The sequence below is a fragment of the Aythya marila genome (assembly GCF_965140915.1).
Source record: "Aythya marila genome assembly, chromosome: 1".
Classification (NCBI taxonomy): Eukaryota; Metazoa; Chordata; class Aves; order Anseriformes; family Anatidae; genus Aythya; species Aythya marila.
The window spans coordinates 146,988,021-147,009,116 of NC_139042.1; the positions used below are offsets into that span (position 1 = coordinate 146,988,021).

Consider the following 21,096-nt stretch of genomic DNA (forward strand, 5'->3'; position numbering starts at 1 on the left):
ACAGTCTTTAATTGGATTTGTTTCCTGCAGCTTTCCTGTTTGCGCCTGGAACCCAGATTCCCTTTGCATGCCCTCGGTATCCTCAGAAAAAAGGAATTTCGTTCATCCATCCTCAGAGGCTTCCAGTTTCCTGAGGGGGGCTCGTGTGCTGGCAAGGAGAGAGGCCGATGGCTACTATTACCTGGGCCACGTTGCACAAGAGGTGAAGGTAGCTATTCGCTGGGAAACGTGCCTGTAAAGTGCTCGGCCTGGGCTCCCTGTGGCTTTTCTCCTGTCCTTCCCATGCCTCACGATGGCTCTGCTGTGGGGCGGCTCTCCTGTGAGCCTGCACACTTTGTGACCGCAGCTCTCTCCCCACACGCTGACTTCATCTTCTCTTTGTGATCATGACTGGCTGCTTACTGGGAAGAGTCCTGCACGCAGAAGCAGCCTGGAAATCAATCAGTTTCAGGGGTTCTGAGACAAACTAAGCAGGTCCTTCATATCCCTCTTATCTGCTTTCACTGTGCAGCCTAGCTTTCTTTGAAAATCCAGTCCATTTTCCAGCTCAGGGACTAGTTAAATAAATGGTGATGCCAGTATAGCTGCATGGGGTGGAACAGGTGTCGGCCAACAGCATCATTTGTGTAAGGGCTCTCACGGACCTGCAGAGAAGGCTGAGATTTTCACAGTAGAATCTGCCCCACACCCATTGCTGGAGGCTTAAAGTACTCAAATTTGTGGCAGCTATGGCTTTTTACTGACTTTTTAAAGGTTTCCTGTCCCTTTGATGACAATGTAACTAGCTGCATCACATGTAGCAGGTTCTTTTGGCTAGTTGGGTGGATGGTTTTCCTGGCAAGGCTCTTTCTTAGGATGCTGACTGTGCCCATCTGAGCCAGGTAAGCCTACTAAATTCCAAGTCCAAAAGGAAAGGAAGAGAGTGGCTGTCAAGCCCCTTCAGCCCCAGCTTTTTAATTACTTTAAAGTCCGACATGGACACGGTACAGTGAAAAACCTGGTGGAGGAGGACAACAGCCTTCACAGGTCACGTTCTGCTTCCTGGGATTTCTGCCATTTCCCTCTCAGCGCTTGTGTTTGGCTGTTAATTGGCCCCAGATGTCTGTCTTGCAGACTGCATGCTTTACTCCTGTAGGGCTCAAGGGAACGCTTTGTAATCGAGTTTGACAGAAGTCGTGCTCTGAAAGGCAAGGTGGAGCTTCGCCTGCAGGAAACGCCTCTCTACGACATCCTCCACTACGAAGATGCCAGGCGACAGCCACTCGCTCCAGGAGACAGGGTCCTGGCACCGTGGGAGCCTAAAGCTGAGCGGTTTGGCCCAGGCACTGTGCTAAAGGTTATGGAGAATGAGGAGGCACACTCAGGTACGAGGTATTGGCTTCCCAATCAGTGCTAAACTCACCACAGCTGCTGGCTGTGATACAGAGCGGAGAGAACAGCCTCAGCCATGGAGAATTCACCACCTGCTGCTTGGTTTCTCTTCCTTGTCTTGTTGTTGGCCCAGGCATCCTGTTCCTTTTCAGTGCTAGAATTAACACCGCCCCAGAATTAGCCTTTGTTTTGTTCTGTGAGTGGGAACGTCCTAAAAAAACAAGGTGGGCTTGTTGGGAGGGGTGGGGTCATCTCATCAACACAAGGAGAAAAATGCTCCTGGCCCTCATGAGTTTCACCTGATAATCTCTTAGTCTAGTGTCCAGCTTTGGCAGGATGAAATCCTGGCTCGCTCTGGCTAGCAAGAGCTTTGTCATCTTTTGCCTCTTCAGAGGAAACTCAAAAGGGCAAATTCTAAACCTTTACAGAAAAAGTCATGTAAGCTGCTACAAAATTATAAGTCATGCTGTTCCTTTATTTGCTGGTTTCTAAGAGATGTATCACACGGGTTGCCATGTTTCTAATGCCTTTTCCCTTTTTTCTAATGTGCTCAGCACAAAATCGGCAGGGAGTGCTTGTCAGTTTCTGGAACGGGCAGACCAAGGAGGTGCCTCCTGCCCAAGCCCTGCGCATCCCCCTGCCCCTCAGCGAGCGCATCATCCTGGAACTGCAGATGCCTCTGGCAGCCAGGCAGATGGTGGTGGAGTCCAGCTGGGATTACCCCTACGTTGTGACGCCAGGTTACAGACCTTCAGGGTGTCGCAGACGGGGTCACTCAGCTCTGCAGTGCTGGCCGAGGGGCCTGTGTTCAGCTCAGCCCTGTGCTACGTGCAGCTGTAGGTGCGCCTCGCTTCCCCGCTGCTGCCTGGCAGCCTGCGGATGCCCTCAGCCCCCAGAGCACAAAGTGCAGCGAGAAGATGCCTTCGTGCCAGGAGCAAGCTTCGCTAAAGAAGAGCTCAGCAGGAAAATAGAAGAGCAGCTGTCTGAAGTGAGGATTTCCTCTTCGGAAAGCGTTTCCAGAGAGGAAGAGAAAAAGGAAGAGAAGAGATTGAAGGCAGAAAATGCTCCAAAAGATGCTGAGTCTTGTTTGGAAGAGGACAAGGAGGTTTTAGATCCTAAGAAGGTAAAAAGTGCTTCATGCTGTCTCTTAGCATGGAGTTTGCTATTGTATAATTTCTAGTTTGTTACCTTACCTTTTCTGCTCTTGGTACCAAAAAATTACAATAGGTTTTGGGTGTGCCCCTTGTGTATGCCTGCTAAAGAATGGAGACTCTCTGACTTTACTCCCCCTTGTCCTCCTAATCCTTTGATCTGTGGAAGAGCTAGAAGCTGTCATTCTTTATCACTGGCTGGAGCGGACTCCTAAAACCTCTTCCACAGATGCAGGACCTGAGAAGTGTTGCGTAGCCCAGCTCCTCTCTGTAAAAGCAAGAAAAAGTGTCAGAAAAAAGGCTTCACGCTGAATAAGGATTCCAGTAAGGATTCCTCAACACCAGGGCAGTCCCTGGCATAATTCTGTTACAATATTTCTCAACCATGGCAGAGGCATCACCCCTGTGAATCAAAGGCCTTTTGTGATCCTTTGTAGTTGTTGTGCGTGTGAGCAGGGTGCTGGGCGAGGGTCAGCAAGGAGGAAGTTCACCTGTACCAGTTACTGCCAAGTTTTCTTCTACTGCTCTGCAAGGGTTACGATGTGGATCTTTGGCATGTGCCTGGAAAGCTGTCTTCCTGCCAGAGCTCCTCTGGCCTGATCTCTCTGTACCACTTTAGACCCTCCAAGGCAGTAGTACTGCCATTTTTTAGGTCATTTTAAGATGTGGAGAAAATCAAAAAGTTATCAGAAACTACTTGAGTTTTTTATTTCTTCAGTAAAGAACTCCCATGTGCTTTTTTTCTTTCTCAAACTTGAGTTGCAGCATAACATCTCACACTGCAAGTTCACAAAACCAACTTTTTCCTTATCAGGCCTGGATTACGATTGCATTTCTCCTTGTTTCTAGAGTCCCCAGAGGGAGCCAGCTCACGTTACTATGGTTGATGCTGCTGTCAGCACGGACAGCTGGCTATCGGAGGCAGTCCGCGAGGAGGAAGCAGGCAGCAGACAGCAGGACGCTGAAACTGACGCTCATTTTAAACACAAACACGGTACTGAAATCGTAGCTGTTTTATCCAAATATAAAAATGGCTAAAAAAAAAAAAAATGCAGCGGGCCAGCATGTTCTATGGCCATAGTTCTTGATGCATTGAAAGAGAATGTCGTAATGCCGTGCTGCGTACAGCCAGCCTAATGCAGTACGTAGCTGTTAGTGGCAGCTTGGGTTGAGTAGCTGTTCGTCTTTCTCTCAAGATGGAAGTCTTACATATTTTTATAATATGTAAGACATATTTTTCCTGTCTCTCAGTAGGAATTAGAGCTCAGGCTTTGCAGTGTCAAGAAATGTATTAGTGTTGGGTGTCTCACAGCACTGGCAGAAGATGCTTGTGTCTGTTTGCAAAATGCCACAAAAACAAACCTTAAACTGAGTAGCTGTGAGTGTCGTCAATGGTCTTGTGTTAAAGTGATCTTTTAAAAAAAAAATCTTGGTTGGTGGCAAAGGTAAGCGTGTTTTTTGAACACTGGGACCTGATCTGGGGAGACTAAGAAACGTCTCACTCCATCAGAGGAAAATGTTGATACTTAGTTATAAAAGTCTTGCTTGAGCATATTTTATGTGAAAAGACTTTTTCCTCTATCTGCTTTCTTTTAAGTTACCTATAATTTCATATATCCCTGCTCTAATTTATCTAACAGGCCTTTTTGAGTCCAGAGAGACAGAAGCTCCAATCCAGCCTTCCCGAAGGAGCCAATTCCTGGGAAGCAGTGCTTTGGGTCCTTTCAGGCGACAGAGCTTCTTTGACCGAGTGAATCAATCACTGGAGAGAGACAGGCTGGCCATTGAGTCAGCTCTGCGTGTACAGAGGCCACACAGCACCTCCAGTGCGCGGGCTAGGAGATCCACAAACCTCCTGCATCTTCTAAAAGACAAAAGCATTACGGTAAGTACTTGTCCACACAAGTTTTTGGCTATTAGGATTGGGTGATTTGTTTATGTGAAGTGAGAGTATACTCTCATTTGATCTTTCTCAAAGGATTTTACTGGGGAAAAAAAAAAAGTATATATATATATATGCACATGTAAAATAATGGCTATAATGCATAACTAGAAACATAAAGTTTCCACTTGGGGGTCAGTGATGGACAGGGCACTTCTGGTATTTGTGCTCTGCTCTTCTGATATTTTTTTTATTATTATTTTATTTTAGAGGTAATCTTTCCTAAATTATCCTTCCAACCAACTCTGTTGGATAGGAAATAATTCTTAATCTCTTACAGATCCTGAGAGGAAAAAAGAGAAAGTCTAGCTAACCAGTTGAATTTCGTGTCCGGGAATGCACATCAGGGCTGGGGTGGAACCTCAAGTCTCCTGATCCTTAGGCCAGTCCTTACCTGTAGATAACACTATTTGTTCATCTCCCACCTATGAAACACCTTGGATTTTTTTTCTTTGATCTTTCCCACCTCAAGCCATTAATTACAAACCACTCACAGGGTGCAATTTTGCAAAGAACAGTAACACGCTGAAGAACAAAGGTTCTTCTTATGCCTAGGAAGTCGCTGATTTCTCTTAAGCTGATCTTTGTCAAAATGCTATGTGAGTCTGCCAGGAACAGTGATAATAAGGCAGTGGACATTGTTTGAAGGTCCTGTAGGGTTTCCCAGCTCATGATATTGGAGATGTCCTCCAGAAAGACCTGGAAGGAGAGGTTATGTTTTCAGAAGAGTGGTTAATGGCAAGAGCATACTAATTGTTGCTGGGAGTAGAAGGGAGAATGCATGTGAGAGAGCAAAACACTGTGTGGAAGCTCTGTTTTTGCTCTAAACATCTCTAGCAACATAACTAGAATGCATGTCTAAGTACTGGTGATGTTTCCTGCTCCTTCCCTTATGTAGAGGGAGGCAGATATTTCTTCCTCTAATAAGGTCTGATAAGGAATCCGTAGTACCTACAGGATTTTTTTTTCTTAGAAATCAGTCCTTAACAGTGCATCTCAAGAGAGAAGGAAAGAGATGGACCTCAACAGAGCCAAGATTGAGCACAAAAGGGGGCAACAGGAACAGAGGCAGCAGAAGAGGCAACAGCAGCAAGAAGAAGAAGCTCTCCGACACCAGCTGCACCGGAACAACCAGAGGTAATACCTAGGAGCTGTTTTATTTTGTTTGCTTTTGCCAACCGTCTGACATTTATTAGTGTCCTTCCTCAGTGCTCTCATTCAGTCTCTGAACATCACGCGTTGGCACGTTATGCTAGAGCCTGCAGAGTGGTCATGATGGTTCGCTAATGGGAATAAAATTAATGTGACTGAGGAGGTACCAATGGACCCATAGCCTTCAGCATTAGCTCGAGGGCAAATTCCCTTCAATCTCATCCTCAGAGCCAGAGACCTTCTGCCTCCCACACCCCTGCCTCTGGCCCCACAGTCCACTTGCTCTTAGCAGGTCCTTGCCCCCACGACCTTCCTCTTTCCATCTCTTCTCTTGCCCCTGTGGCACCACCACCACCACACAGAGCCACCCAGTTGCCTGGATGTGTCCTACAGCCTTTTGTCCCGCAATCCATTGCCTTGGCTCCTGGTCTTCAGGCCCAAGAACGCAGAACCACACCAGGTTATGTAGTCAAGTGAGCACATGGCTGTAATTAGCTCACATCAGGCACCAACCCATTTTGGGGTTTTGCCACTTCTGTTTCGGATACAGCCTTAATCTTCATAATGTAATAGAGTTCTGTAATATTAACTGAACACAGATTGCCAGAATATCTGCTTTTCATTTTACGCACTTTTTTTTTTTTTTTGATTGCTTTTATTTTCTGAGAAATCTGAGAAAATTTGTTTTGGAAACAGGCAGCGATTGCATCAGAGAATGTTGCAAGGGTTGGAGAAACAGCTGGAGCACGAAGAAAGAGCTTTGCAGCGCGCGGCATTGCTTCAAGCAGCGTGGTCGGAGAGGAGCAGGAAGGAATCCTTCTTGTCAGAGGAGGAGAACAGAAAGGCAAGTGAGAGGCTGCAGTCCTTACAGACACGACGATTGCAGAGAGAGAAATTGCTTGCAGAACGCAATGAGAGGAGCTCTGAACAGGAGAAAGAAAGGCTGGTAAGGGCAATTTCAGAGAAGTTTTACCTGTACTACTACCGTGTTTCCAACTGTGGCGCCATCTGGAGTATTTGTCGTTTTGTATCCAATATAATTACATCACCTAGAGATACATCAATGGAACTTTTGAATGTTAACTTTTTCTTTAACATGCATACAGATCAAAGATGGGAAGTGAACATTTCTATATCTGTCACAGAAGCAGTCTTTCTGCATGCAAGGAATGAATTTTCCCAGGTTATTATATAGAGTCATAGAATGGTTTGGGGTGGAAGGGATCTTAAAGATCATCTAGATCAAATCCTCTGCAGAGGAGAGGTGCTCCAGCCCTCTGGTCAGTGTTGTGCTCCTCCTCTGGGCTCACTCCAACAGCTCCATGTCCTCCTTCTGCTGGGGCCCCAGAGCTGAGCGCAGGGCTCTGGGAGGGGTCTCGGGTAGCGGAGCAGAGGGGCAGAATTTCTTCCCTCACCCTGCTGGCCTCGCTGATTTTGGTGCAGCCCAGGGTACAGTTAGTTTTTTGGGCTGCAAGTGCACATTGGTGGATGAAAAATTGGATGTGAACTGGCAATGTCAACAGGTCCTTCTCTGCAGAGCTGCTCTCAATCCGTTTAGCCCCCAGTCCGTGCTGATGTTTGGGACAGCACCTCGCACTGGGCCTTGTTGAACTGCAGGAGTTTCATGTAGGCCCATTTTTCCAGCCTGTCCAGGTGCCTCTTTTCTGAGCTATGCCAGTGATAACTGTAGATGATATTCTGACTAAAAGCTGGCTTTGCAATTGTACGTGTCATTATTTCTACATAGGATCTTCTGAAGAGCAGAATGCAGTCACAGCAGCAAATGCAGAAGCAAGACTCCCAGGAGCAAGACAAGCTACAAAAGCAGCACCAGGCTGCCAAAAGGAAAGTGTTCCAGAACAGACACCATTCACAGGAGAAGGCGCAAAAAGAAGACCAAAAACACTGTGACCTTCAGCAGTACCTCAGGGAACAAAATCTTTTGATGCTCCGGGCATCACTGCTTGCATAAGGAAACAGCAGAGTGGGTAAGCAGGTGCTGATCGGATCACAAACCCCTTCTGCACCTCGATGTACAGCACTGTGCTGCACTCCGGGTGCCTGAGTGCAGCTGTGACAAGTGGAATTAGGACTCATGGAGAAATCTTCTATCTCCCTTTCATTGCAGCCAGCACCCATTTTCAGTGCTCTGTCCCTTACCAATCTTTTTTCCTGGGGTTACTGTTCTGGCTGTTGTGTAGACCCCTGCCTCTGTCAAACTCTTCTTTGGATTTAGGCGTATGCAGCAACCCCGCTGAGAGACCCAAATCTGCAACCCAGAGCCACGCTGGCACTGAACATGAAGGTAGCATGGCCATCAGCACAGATTATGTCCCACTGTACAAGCTGGCAGGGGAATTAGATACAGGCCTGAAAAAACTTCCCCTGCTGAATTCCAGGGGCTTTCTGCCCTGCTGTTTCTTCCAGAACAGGGCCAGAAGAGCACATTTGTTAAAGGTCAAGGACAACACAAAATAGAAAGCAAAGCTATGTGATGCTGGCATATGACTTACCTTGCTATGTTAACATCACGTGAAATATAGGAAGGAGAGCTGGAGACCAGCTGGATGAAAAAACAATGTACGTATTAAAACACAACAGAAATATCAACTGACTCTTGCAAGTGTCCCATCGCACGTGAGTTGCAGAGATCCATGGAAAGAAGTCAAGTTGTGCTACTCCTGCCAGAAGTGCTGTGGGTCCAGAGCTGCTGCAGGTGGCAGGGCAGGAGCCCAGTAAGAGGCGAGGTCCTTCAGAAAAGCTGGTAGGACAGCTTGGAACCATCACGCTTGGGCTGCAGGTGAGTGTAGATCCCTCCACTGTCAGTATTCTTCAAAATGTGCAGGCCATTTCCCTAGAGGAAGAATGACTTATAGAAAACCGAGAGGCATAAAGGAAACTTTTTTTGGGGGGAGAGGGAAAACTAGGTGAAAACCTAGTTACCAACAGAGTTGAGGATGCAACTGGCTCCTCACTCCCCTGTTTGAAGTGCACGACTCCCTTTCCTTAGTGAAGTGTGGCGTCAGCCACTCCCAGGGACATGCTGCCACCTTTTCCCCTCCACAGAAAAGAAACATTAAGACGCATCAAGAGATCCTTTTACACAACAGGAAAGGGGAGAAGAGATGTGTTTCTAATACATTGTACGCTGATTAGTGGCAGTGCCTTTGTTCGCAAAGGGGAGGAGGAGGTTATTGTCACATCCTGAAATGCTTTCCCTCTTCCTCATATCATCAGAGATATAAAATACAGCAGCAGTGTCACAGAGAATGTTTTTATCAACTTTGGGTAGCAAACAATGTAATTCACACGGGTATTTAGGAAATGAGAATGGATACGGCACAATTTGCTGAAGCACTCGAAGCTGTATTGAAGGGAGTTTTTATTTTTTAAGGAAGTGTGCTAAGATAAAAAATAATATAAACTTGAAGTACTACCCAGAACCAGACTGGATATGAAATTTAAATGCTGTTGCCTGACATTCTGTGTACATACAGAAACGTGTAAAATATCTTCTGGACTATCAGTCAGCAAAGAGTGCAGGTATTATTGCAAAAGGGAGCTCTTTTGAAATTCTGCTTCTTTTGAATGGCCAGCAGTTTCTTAGCACTAAATCTCAGACTGTGTTCCTCCAGCAATAACTGAGAGGTTATGCCTTCAGATTTCCCCCAAAAAATTAAGATTAAGACTAGATCTCTCATCCCAAAGTTTACTGACTGTTCTAAGGTCTTTATGGCTAAAAGGAGTATCTTTAAATTTAGGATCCATAATACACATGAACCATTCTGAGGTTTTTATTAAAAAAAAAGAAAAGAAAGAGGAACGTAAGTATAAAGTAAAGGTTTTGAGGATTGTTTTTCTGTTGTTTTTTTTTTTCACTGAGGTCTGAAAAAATTGCATTTTGCTGCGTATTTGCAAATGCCATGTGAAGCACAGCTCTGCCTCTTAGCCACTGAAGCCTACCATTTGGTTAAGCTCTGTTTAGCCTCTGGATGAAGTTGGATGACGTGCTGTTGGGGAACATGGTGATGGCTGTGCCTAAGACCTGCATAACCGCTGAGAACACAGCACTGCAGAGCGCTGTGCCCAGCCCTTGTGCCAGCTGGGGGGATGCACACTGCTGGGTGAGAGGGGGTCCTGGCCGCACATGGAGCTTGTCTTTAATGTAAACTATAAGGGTTCCTTGACTCTTTTTTTAATGAAGACAGTTGTCCTACTCAAAATCACGTACTGGTTAGGACAATAACGTACCCAGCTATGAGTTTAAGTCTGCCTAGACTTACAAAAACAAGACTAAATCTTAAATGTTACTATTAAACCCTGCTGCTGCTGCTTTTTATCCTCAGTCATTTGGAAATGAAGCATTTAATAATTAAAGTAAATGAAATACACTGAACAGAACTCAACTTATTTTTCAGATTTCAATTATAAATCATTATTTCATAATCACCATTAAACAGCTGATCATCCATGTACGTATTTTCTCTTCTTTGCTTAGCCCTCTGAAACCAGACTACTGCAGCTACCCTGTGTGGCTGCAATTTCATATAAAGCGTATCTGGAAAAATATTTAGTATTATGCTATTTCCAATCATTCATAGACTGTTTCTTACCATAAAAATAAGGCCATAAAATAATTTTAAGAGTACTATTAAAATAATTGACTTGAAAAGCCGTGTATGACTTAACTCATTTGTTGATGACTTTAATTATCCAATTTAAACATTCACAATGTTTTCAATCCATTAGGAAAATCCTTGGACTCCTTGTTTTGCAAACTACCTGAGGGTGAAAAAAACAAGCACTTGGATATTAGTTCAGGTTTTGAGTTGACTGTGGTGAGAGTTGGGGGGGAGAGGACGGTGTTAGGGGTAGGGAAGTGACAGCAGCAGAGGGAGAGGACAGACTTTTTTTTAAACTTCAACAAAAACCAAGACCAGTACAAATATTCCAAAAAAAATATTTTTATTACGGAATTAGTTTTTCTGTTAAGTCAACTATTTTCTTTTGCTGTTCATAATCCAAACTCCTGCAGTATTGTGCTAGAGTATGGGAGTTTGAAAAAAATAATCGGCTGGTCTGTTTTTGTCATCCAAAATGACCAAGAACAGCCCACTCCATGCAGGATCTCAGGACACTTCTACAATAAAAGTAGAAGTTGAAGTACAAAAGACAAAGAGACTTTCTGGCTTTTTTCATCCTGAATTGCTTGCTTAGGTGTCAGAACATCATTTCTCATATCATAGTGACAGATGAGTCAGTAAATTAACTTAAAATATTTCACCTGATTTATTTCAAAAACAAGCCAGCTTGATCACTGAACATCTTTTTAAAGACTTTTAGACCAGTAAAACTATTTTCATCAGGCTGCAGTGGTCTTGTATGCCTGAACTGCATGATATGTCAGTTAAAAACTAGCAGAGCATACTAGCTCGTAGAACCAGGTAATCGTAAGAGTCAGAACTCTCCGTCTGTGAGAAATCTTCCTGGAAGATGAAGGCCTTACAACCATCCCTTGACTGGTGCTTGGAGGCAGCATTAATGGAGAGTAATCACCACATGGCATTTCCCCGAGACGTGTGAGTGTCCTCACCTTCAGCTTCTTTCTGTCAGCTCGCAGGCACCACCGGTAACCCTGCACAGCGAGGGGGCAGCAGCTGCTGGAGTCTATTTGAGGACAGAAGCTGCATTTTTGATGAGCAGTGGTTTAGCTGCCTCTAGGATGTCCAGTTCAGGGTCCAGTGAACGACCAAGACCTTCCAGAACCATAATGGCAAAGATGATGGAAGCAAAATTGCTCTCGAGCTTCACCTAGAACCACAAGAAACTGAATGAACTCAGTGGACCTTTCTTCTGAGCCCATTTCACAGAGGTACCAACTCTGGCTACGCAGAGAGGGAAGGAGAGAAACAGGAGAGAGCTTGTAAGTACATCTGAAACCATGCTGCAACTTCATCATTTGGAGTTTCAGAACACTCTGAAATCCAGCAGCAGGTCCAAAAAGTAACAGTTTCAGGGGAAGTGCCCTAAGGGAACCCAAGAGTTTACTTCTCGGTTCCAAGTAGGGTGATTGTTGTTTTTTTTTCCCCACACTGGAGTAGCGGAAGTTTAGGATTCCTCACTACTGCTAACACGGTTATAAACTGCAGTAGGATCCAACCTACCTGAACACACACGGTTGTGTAAGGGGCAGCTCACCTTCTGAAGGGCCACAGAAGAGCTCCCCGTATCATGGACAAAAAAAGCCCTCTGCTCTGCATGGAAACAAACTGGCCCCCAGTTCCCAGTTCTATGATTGTTTTAAGGCATACCAGGGCACCAAGAAGTCATGGAGACGTGAGCAGGAAGTGCTTTGTAAGGGTCTCTACTACGTTTCATGTTACTGGAGACCAGCTTAATGAGTCTTAACGACTAAAAGCTCTAACTGAGGAATGTTTACAGGGACCCTTTGCAGGCTGGTATGTCTATGGCTGACAAACAACCTTCTCCTCTCCAGTTCAGGTCACCATGGCTTTGTTGGTTTCCAAGGCTGCTTCCAGGCTTCGGAGCTTGTTCCCAGAAAGTTAGAAGAAAGAATCTCCTTTTTGGGAGCAAATCCTCACTGAGGGCTCTAACTTACCACTAAAACGGCCTAGTGCTGTTACATAAAGATACATGGAGAAAAGTTCAGGGAAGAAAGTATGCAGTGGTATATAAATGGAACCTACATTAGATTTCCTTTTCTACTTCTAAGAGGATTTTAAAAAGATAAAAACTCCATCTTATAGCAACACTTTACTAAACATTTCCCTAATATGTAATATAAAATTCCTTTTAGCTAATAATATCAACCATTAAACATAGTATTAAGACAAAATCCAACAAAATAGAAGGCATTTTTTGTAGGATGTGTATCAGGACTTGAGAAATTGCATGCCTAAAACCCTTCAATGCCTTCTGTCAGTCCCTCTCCTTGACATTCATTTCAGAAGTCACAGCCCCCCACTTTGACTGCCCTTCATGATCCCAATACTTCTGCCTCCCCAAATAACTCCCAGCTGCTGAAAGGCAGACAGCAAGAGGACCTCACCTTATGGGTCATCAATAATTTAAAGACATTCGAGAGGAGATTTGCCACCTGAAGCTGGAATAGAAAAGGAGAAGTTAACAACTGATCAAAAAAAACTGTGGTCAAGACAGTCAGATGCATGACAGGCAGGATTCTAAGTGTTTGTTAGCATTTAGTGACAACAGCCAACATCAAAGTATGATCCTTTCCACCCTGCCCAAGATGAAGAGTTCAGCATGTGAGGGACTAAAAGCTCCCAGTACTGGTTGGTGGTGCTGAGGGGATCACAGCTGGCCTTTCCACCCAGCCCATTCTGAAAGCAAAGTTGTGCTGAACGACAGGTGCGTGAGGGTGGGAAGCTGTACATGGACTTGCCTTTCCCAGGGCGATGGTGTTCCCCCGGACTTTGGTCACTAGTTCTGCCATTTCGGATTTGAATCGCTCGATATCCTGGCACTGGTTAGCACGGGCATGATGAAGGATCAGTTCTGCCACTCTCTCCCCCTGTGAAACAAGGGAAAAAGAAAAATCAGCAAAACTGCAGCACTGGTCCCAAGCCTGCGGGGAGCTGCACGCTGTTAACCTCTGCTGCGGATTCCTGCAGGAGGCACACTGCAGGGAGAGCTCCCAGGGCCACGCTTCCCATTTCCAGCAACAGGGACACAAACAACAGAAGCGGGTGCAGGAAATGTGGAACTGGTCTAAAAATCTTAGCTGGTATCTGCCAAAGGCCTGCTCTGTTGTTCTTGCAGATCTTGTAAGGGAGGACATAACAAAGATGGTCTCAGATAAAAGTTTAGGGGCAAGGGGGAATAAAGCCACAGGATTAACATTTTCTTCTCAACAGATGAGGTGGTGCAAAGAAGGGCATCTATTAACCCTTCCCTACAGGCTAAGTCCAACCTTCTGTTTGCAAACCATGGAGGAAAGAGCGAGATGATTCTGTACCAGGGCATTTGGCAAAAAAAGGACAAGGCAGGAGAGGAAGAACCATATCCAAGCTACACTTGTGAGTGGCACTGCAGCTCCTCTTGGATGATGTGGCCCAGGTATGGCAAGGAGATTTGGTGTCAAATTTTTCAGCTGTAGATCACAAATTAACCCAACTTCAGCCATGAAGGCCTTGCAAGAAAACATTGAGAGTTTTTCCTTATCGGCTTAGACGTCTGGCAGTACAGAATGGGCCTGGACACACTGATTTTAGCACTGACTTCTGAGTGTGCTTCAGCAGATTGGACCAAGGTAAAACGTGTCCCTCCTACATGCTGATGGGCCATCCAACCCACAGCTGAGGAACAGCAACACGCCAGTATGAGTACAGATGCTTTTTCTCAAAATGAACAGGACACATTGGCACTGGATTCTCTAGCCTATCTGAGAACATATTTTAAAGTGTGAAGGAGGAGAAAGAGGAGCCCGGCTTCAGCTGAGCATCTCATCCCCGTGCCTGGCATAGCTTCCCAGCTGGCAAGCCTCCTCTCCCCTCCTGAGGAGGATTGTAAGGGGAAACAGAGAGCACTGTGCTTTACCCACTGGGCTGCGTGGCTCTCTCCCTTCCCCAGCCTCACCTGGCCCTGGACCACAGCGGTGAAAACAGCGCGGAAGTTCTGCATGTCGGCGCTCTGCAGCTCCGCCACGATCCCCGCGTCCAGCAGCACGAGGCAGAGCCGCCGCAGGGGCGGCTGCACCTCCACCACCAGCGTGTCGCACAGGTCCACCACGGCCGTCCGCTCCCTGCCACCAGGGCTGGCCTGGGCCGTGCCTTGCACCAGGATGTTCCCGGGGTGCAGGTCGGCGTGCACAAAGTTGTCGACGAAGATCTGGAAGACAGGCAGGTCTCACAGCAGCCGAGCCAACCAAGCCTGCCCGCACCAAACCCCGGGCTAACAGCGTGGGTTTGTTTGTTGCCCTTATTGACACACATCGCCTCAGGCAGCAGCAGTCAGTGGCTTCTGCTGCAGATCAACCCTGCTCAAATGGGGCGGGTACTACTCGCTCCCCGTGAGTCAGCAGAGCTGGGTGAGGCAACCCTGCACAGCTGCTAGAGGCCAGGTAGAACAGCAACAAGTCCCAGCAGGGAACTCCAGTTCTCTCTGACTATTAACTCTGTGCCCAACGCAGCCTGGTGGGCCTTGCCGAAGAGGACTGGTAAGAACAGACTGTTTGCCACTCACTGGTACGGGGTTTAGTGCGTGGCTAAGTTTGTCCAGTGCATGTAGTACCTCTCCACCTCTGCTAGCAGTTAGCAGCAGAAAGGGCTAACAAGAGGGCAAGCACAAGGTAATGCTTCTCCACCAACAATCTTGGCAACCCGAGGCTGCAGGGCTTCATACCCACAGGAGGTTCTCTCTGTATATCTGACAGATTTCTCCCCCTGTGAATTTGTCTAGTTGTCACGTAAATAATTATGGCAATGTGAAAACAGCAGGGTTTTGGGGCACTGCCTGAAAAAGTGACCTCTGTTAATTTTTGTGTCCTTATTGTTCTAAGAAACCATAAGCAATAGATCCGTATTTATTCTCTAACACCCATGACTATATAACTGCATTATAAGCTACTCCAATTTCTCTGCTTTTCAGAGCTGAGTCCCAGTTATTTCATCATTCCTGCACAGAAGCCATTCCACACTGGTAGTTGTCCTGGCTGCCTTCCCCTGCATCCTTCTTAGTTCCATTACAGCCCTTGAAATGGAAGATCACGGACAGCGAGGGACTAGAACTGCAGAATATTCTAGACAGGTACTTGTTTTATATACAGCCTTAATGTTTATTTTCTGCTCTTTAATTCTTTTCTACTCCTAAAATCTGGATGGTTTTGCTGCCTTAGCACAGGGTTGCAGTTATCACTGAATCCCACCTGACCCTTGCTGCCCATTTGCCCAGCACTGTGAGGTTCTTTTGCAGCTCTTCCCTGCTAGTTCTCATGGCTTCTTGAAGCCGATTGTGTCACCTCTCAGCACTCCTTTCCAAATCACTTTTGATTATTTGGCAATAGAACAACTAGACAGCCAGAAGTTAAGTTGTAAGCTAAACCTGGCTGGGTTTTTCTTTGCTCCATATTTAGTTCTGCCTTACAGAAGGTAGTTTTGGAGGAGTGGGCGATAAATAAACAATAACTAGCTGTTTTCCCAGGGAGTCACATCCATAGTATCTGCACAGAGCATGGTATTTGCTAACTACATTGCACTTGGCAGTACACGAATATTCATTAAATGGATCAGTGGGGTTTGTAAGCAGTGCCCTGATCAAATTGCACGGCAGGACCCTGCTGTGTGCAAGCAGCTAAAGAAGCTCTGCATCAAAACCTACAGTGGCGATGTGTCTAGTCCAGGCTTGACTCAGCCCTTTTGTTACGCCGCACACGAGGTAGGCGCTCCCTCTGTCATTTGAGGAGCTGCAGTGCCCCAGCAGCCCACGTCCTGGGTTACCGCAATACCTGGCGTCCACGGGCTGGCTCCAAAAGGCACAGCTGTGTCTTTGAGTCCATGGGGAGAAGGGCAGAAGGCGTGGGAAGCAAATAGGTTCTGTTCTCTCTTTAGCCATAGTGCCTTATTACCCCAACTGAATAGCTTCTGCAGGAAAACCACCTTCACTTCCAGCCTCAGCCAAGTGCGTACCATCTTTAGCAGCATGTCCATGCCCATCTTTGCAAGGCTCTGCCGCAGTTCTGTGGCAACCTCTGCATGCAGGTAGCGTGAAATGGGCTCGCTCTCCTGAAATAAAGACAGGGCTGGAGTCAAACACACCCCGCGTCCCGCTTTCACCCGTACCTTCACGTAGGTGAAGAGTTGAGGAAATGCAGTAAGAATGTCTTCTGGGACACACTGTTTACAAACAAAGAGTGGAAGAGACCCTGAAGGAACACCAATCTCTTCAAGCAAGTAAGAAAAAACATCCTTCTGCCTGTGAGTGCTTGTTCTCAAAAGACACCTCTTTAGAGTGCTCTCCTAAGCCTTCTCTCTGCTCTCACTCTTCCCGGGCTGTGCAATTCTTACCTCAAACGTTTCCACTAGAACTTCGCTCGTTACCAAAGGGCGAACGGGAGTTGGGAACTTCACAAAATCAACATCTAGGAAATTTTGCCGGAAGCGCTCCAGATTTCTGGCTTCGTAGCGTAAGTCGATCTCAAGGGAAAAAAGAAAAAGCAGGTTGGGAAAGAGGTGCAATTAGATCTTTGGGATCCTCAGTGAGGGTGTTGCTGTGCGGTGCAATGCACAGTACCAGCAAACCTGTTCAGAAAGCCAGAATCAGAACAGAACAAAGAGTGGTGCTTCTTACATGCTTACACCTTTCCTGATGGAAGAGCAGAGCAAGGCTCAGTAATGAACGACCCAGGACCCAGCACCTCAGAAACAGAACCTACTCTTACTATATAGGCAGGGTGTCCCAAAAAAGACCAGGACTACATTATTTTCCAGGTTGAGATGGATCCTGAACCAAAGCTTACTGTCCAAATAGCAAGGCAGGCAGGCAAGGTGGGAGAACTGCAGCCCTAGCCTCACTTTACAGACAGACACGCAAACATAGCGCTAAGAAATTTATTGTAAGACACGCAAAATAATCCACTATGGGAAGCCAGAGCCCCAGCTTCTCAGTGATCCAGTGCCTTGACGCAAGGCCACCTCTCCCTCCAACAACATTCTTGTACCTTCTGCAGTCCACTGCTGCTGCACAAGAACATGGGAGGGAAGATAACCCTGCCTCACCTCAATGGGAAATATCGTAGCAATGCAATGGGAAATATCGTAGGAATATTTCTTGTTCTTTCAAAAAGAATTAAAAATGACAACAGGCCTGAGATGCTCTCCTGGGCACCTCCTAATCCTGAGTCTTCAGAGCATCCAGGAAAAGCTCTGCACCACTTGACTGGTCCCAATGACCCTGAGTCACATCTGAATACAGTGAAAAGCTTACAGCATGAGTTTGCTTGAGTGTATGTCTTGCAACAGAAAAAAGAGTTAAGGTTTTCAAAGGTTTAAAAGAAACTTCAGACTCTACAATCTAGACACAAAAATGAAATTAGCAGATAATGGTTAATTTTAATAGAAATATAGCATTTATTTAGGAAATAAATTTACCTATATAAATATTTCCCTATTTATATAGGGAAATCTTTGTAAATTTGGTACTAAGGATGTTTCAGTACTGTGTCTTTGTAAGACGTTAGTGAATCAGGACACGTTTTCAGAGCTACTTGTAAAGTTTAACTTTACCAGCACTATGAGTCTGATGATGATACAATATAGACTGTTATTAACTCGTTTAAAACTGTATTAATTATGCTAATATGTACATACCTCTAGGCTAAGAAACACAACCAGTGAGTACAGATTGTAAACATGTACATTAGGACTAAAGAGAAGAAAAAAAAGTCTGAGCACTTGTTCAGAGAGATCCTTTTCCTACAGAGAGGCCTTTCACCACTGTTCACTTGTCCTTCATGGTCCTGCAAAAAGGACTGCAGCAACGTTCATCAGCTGTTCAGGTTTCTTTCTAGAAAACATACTCTGTCTTGAAACAGATTTTTAAATCTAATAAAGATCGTTAAACTTATCTGTTGCTTTGCTTCTTTCATACTGTGAGCACGTCAGGTTTCCTACAGCAACTTTATGTGAGTGATTAATTAAAAAATAAGCAAACTTCACCTAACCCTTTAAAAAGGAGCTGTACAGATGGAGTTAGAGCCAGTCAGAAGCAAGGAAAAGGTCGGGTTTACTTCATTACATAAAGACCATGGCACTGTACATACCTGCTGAAGCATAAGCTTCTCAAATTCCTCCACAATCTCTGTCAAACTGAGCCACTTGAATCCAGGGAGAAGTCCAAGGATGTGGCTACCCATCTTCATGAGAAATAGATCCATCTGCACTTGGTGGACTAGCCCAGGATGCAGGACCTGCACAAGAAAAAATGGTGGCTAGATCAAAACACTGGAAAAACTATAGTCTATTTCGATCAGCTAAAATGATATATTCCAAAAAGACAGCAGCCAGTCTTTAAAACTAGGTGCTAACAAGGCTTCACCAGCTAGTCCTCAGGAGAATTCGTACTTTGCCATGGCTTAAGTCGTAAAGAAACACTTTATGATTTTTCAGATGGAATATTTCTCAGCTGAAGCCCACAGTTTCACCCCATACCATTTTCCATCGCTTTCATTTTCCTGCCCTCTTCCTGCCATGTACTACATGTATTGTTACATCTATTAACATGTAACATTACAGCACCAGGTATTACAGACTAGCATTTGGAACAGCTCAAATGTAAAATTTCTTCAGACAAATGTTGCTGGAAAGAACCGAGCTGTTCCAGATTTCTTCATGTAAAAAGGCTCATTTTCTGAAAAGTGACACCAATATTAATACTCATTCTTTTTATGTGAATTGGGCCTTTGCAGGCATTTCTGGTGCCCAGGCGCCATGCCAAATGGTGCCACGGGCAGGATGTGTACTTGGGTTGTCCAGGCTGGCAAGAATTGGGGCCACTGCTGCCTAGATTACAGCTGGCTGGCACTGGAGCACTGAGAAAAGCCAGGCAGGGAGATGAGCGTCACTTCTGTTGCTCCACCTAGCCCTAGCCAGCCTACTCATCCCCATGGGGGATGAAGTCTTCTTAGCATCATTCAGGGTACTCCACTTTGAGATGTCTGCCAGTAAAATGTGTGCTACCAGTCCGGTGTACGACTTACTTTAATGGCTACAGGCGTGAGATGTCTGGCTGGTGAAGGGTTTGCGTTGGGGGGCGGTTTGGCCGTCTGCTCCACACACCGTGCTCCACTCAGGGGGCTCTCAGGGGAGCAGCCCACGGGGCCCAGCTCCTCCTCGCCCCTCTCTTCCCACCTCCCCTCGCTCTTCCTCTTCCTCAGCCACCTGAGGAGGCCCCTGAAGCCCGACACCTGCCATGCTTCCGAAGCAGACCTCAACTCGGATCGCCAGGCCGGCTCCTGGGCCTGTGCCCCGGCGACAGCCGCCAGGTCAGCGTAGGCTTTATACACCTGCGCCACGCAGCCCGAGCCCACCGGCTCCTGGCTCTGGAACCGGAGGACTCGCCTCCACTCCTCGCCGAACGCCTTCCTCAGCAGCTCGGCCGTGTGGCCCCAGGGGTGCGGGCTGACCTGGACGTGCAGCCTGGCGAACTCCTCGCAGAAAGCCTGCGAGAAGAGGTCCCTGCGGGTGCTGGCCCACTGGCCCAGCTTGACGCACGCCGGCCCCGCCGCCTCGGCCGCCCTGCGCAGCAGCCGCAGCCACAGCGCGCCCAGCGCGGGCCGCAGGCGGCTCAGCGGGTAGAGCAGCAGCAGCGGCCCGAAGCGCAGCAGCAGCCCGCAGCCCCGCAGGCACAGCCGCAGCCACAGCCGCAGCCGCGCCGACACCCCCAGCGCCGCCCGCTCCCGCTCCCCTGCCCACAGCGGCGGCCGCCGCCGCCCGCCCGCGGACACCGGCACCGACACCGGCACCGGCACCGCCAAGGCCACGGCTGCCCAGCGGCCGCCCCGCAGCCCGCCGCGCCCCGCCGCCGCCGCCGCCGCCGCCCCCCAGCCGGGCAGCGCCCCCCGCGCCCCCGCGGCGCGGCCCAGGCGGGGCAGCGGCAGCAGCCGCGCGGCGCCGCCCGCCACCATCGCCCCCCTCCCGCCGCTGCCGGGCCCCGAGCAGGGCGGCGGGGATGGAGGCGGTGCCGCCCCGCCCGTTAAAGGCGCACGGCGGGGCCCCGAGGCTGCGGCTCCGCGCCCGGCCGCCAGGCGGCGCCGCCACACACGGCTGTGCCCACACCCCCAAAATGGCGGCGCCCCCAAATGGCGGCGTTCCCCTCACCCCCCCTCCACAAGTAGCACAAGCATGGCGTGCCCGCGCTGTGAGGTGGTTTGAATCTGCCTCAGGGTTCCTGTTCCAGGGGTTTGGCCACCAAAATGCTTCATGCGACCTCTGCTTCACCATGGGGTGAAGCTGCTTCCTTCGCCATACTCATGAGGTGTTGGGTCATTGTATCCATCCAGACCAATAGGATTTTTGTCGTGCCACTAGTTTCTGAGGTGTATTTTTAAAATATCAGCTAATGGGAAGTGGGAGCATGCAAAGGAGCCGTGGCCTGGCTAACGCAACACAGCCACGCTCATGCTGTGTGCAATGGGATGGGGAAGGCAGCTGGTAATCCCGCTGCTGTCGTCCCTGCTGAATGTGGTCTGAGGGGAACTGAAAGAAAGCAGGACGGCTGCTCATGGCTCGTGGATGAAAGCCGAGCCACAGAAGCTTAAAAACTGTCCCACACTGATTCTAGTAGCATCTTAAGTAGAAATAAGTCCTGGGCCTTGGTGGGGCACAGACCTTCTTCCTCACACATTCCCTGCTAGTCTGGCCGTGCTGGGAACCCTGGTGGTCCCTGGATGCTCCAGTGTCCTTGTCTCACGGGGTCGGTGCACGTTGGATCTGGGGTGCCAACAAG

At 47.5% G+C, this 21,096-nt stretch overlaps 2 protein-coding genes across 2 annotated transcripts; one reads left to right on the plus strand and one right to left on the minus strand.

Annotated features, from left to right (window-relative positions):
- The first annotated feature begins 57 nt into the window (after positions 1-57).
- On the plus strand, positions 58-15,256 carry LOC309874840 (uncharacterized protein). The gene is made up of 9 exons (XM_082753476.1): positions 58-208; positions 1,136-1,364; positions 1,926-2,494; positions 3,372-3,516; positions 4,163-4,407; positions 5,438-5,601; positions 6,313-6,562; positions 7,364-8,416; positions 15,244-15,256. Exons 1-8 carry the CDS (start codon positions 68-70, stop codon positions 7,586-7,588), a joined length of 1,968 nt encoding a protein of 655 aa, XP_082609602.1. The 5' UTR covers positions 58-67; the 3' UTR covers positions 7,589-8,416; positions 15,244-15,256.
- ADCK2 (aarF domain containing kinase 2) lies at positions 10,586-20,275 on the minus strand (the record flags this gene model as incomplete). Its single annotated transcript, XM_082753486.1, has 8 exons — positions 10,586-11,427; positions 12,686-12,739; positions 13,040-13,168; positions 14,233-14,484; positions 16,281-16,376; positions 16,659-16,787; positions 18,413-18,559; positions 19,349-20,275. The coding sequence occupies 8 exons, from the start codon at positions 20,273-20,275 to the stop codon at positions 11,284-11,286; spliced, it is 1,878 nt and encodes a 625-aa protein (XP_082609612.1). The 3' UTR covers positions 10,586-11,283.
- Positions 20,276-21,096: the final 821 nt, after the last annotated feature.

Bases quoted from the DNA above. Each gene is read 5' to 3' on its own strand.
- LOC309874840 (XM_082753476.1), top strand. From the start codon at position 68: ATGCCCTCGGTATCCTCAGAAAAAAGGAATTTCGTTCATCCATCCTCA. The intron at 209-1,135 runs GTAGCTATTCGC...TTACTCCTGTAG, and splicing joins ACGTTGCACAAGAGGTGAAG to GGCTCAAGGGAACGCTTTGT. The intron at 5,602-6,312 runs GTAATACCTAGG...TTTTGGAAACAG, and splicing joins CTGCACCGGAACAACCAGAG to GCAGCGATTGCATCAGAGAA.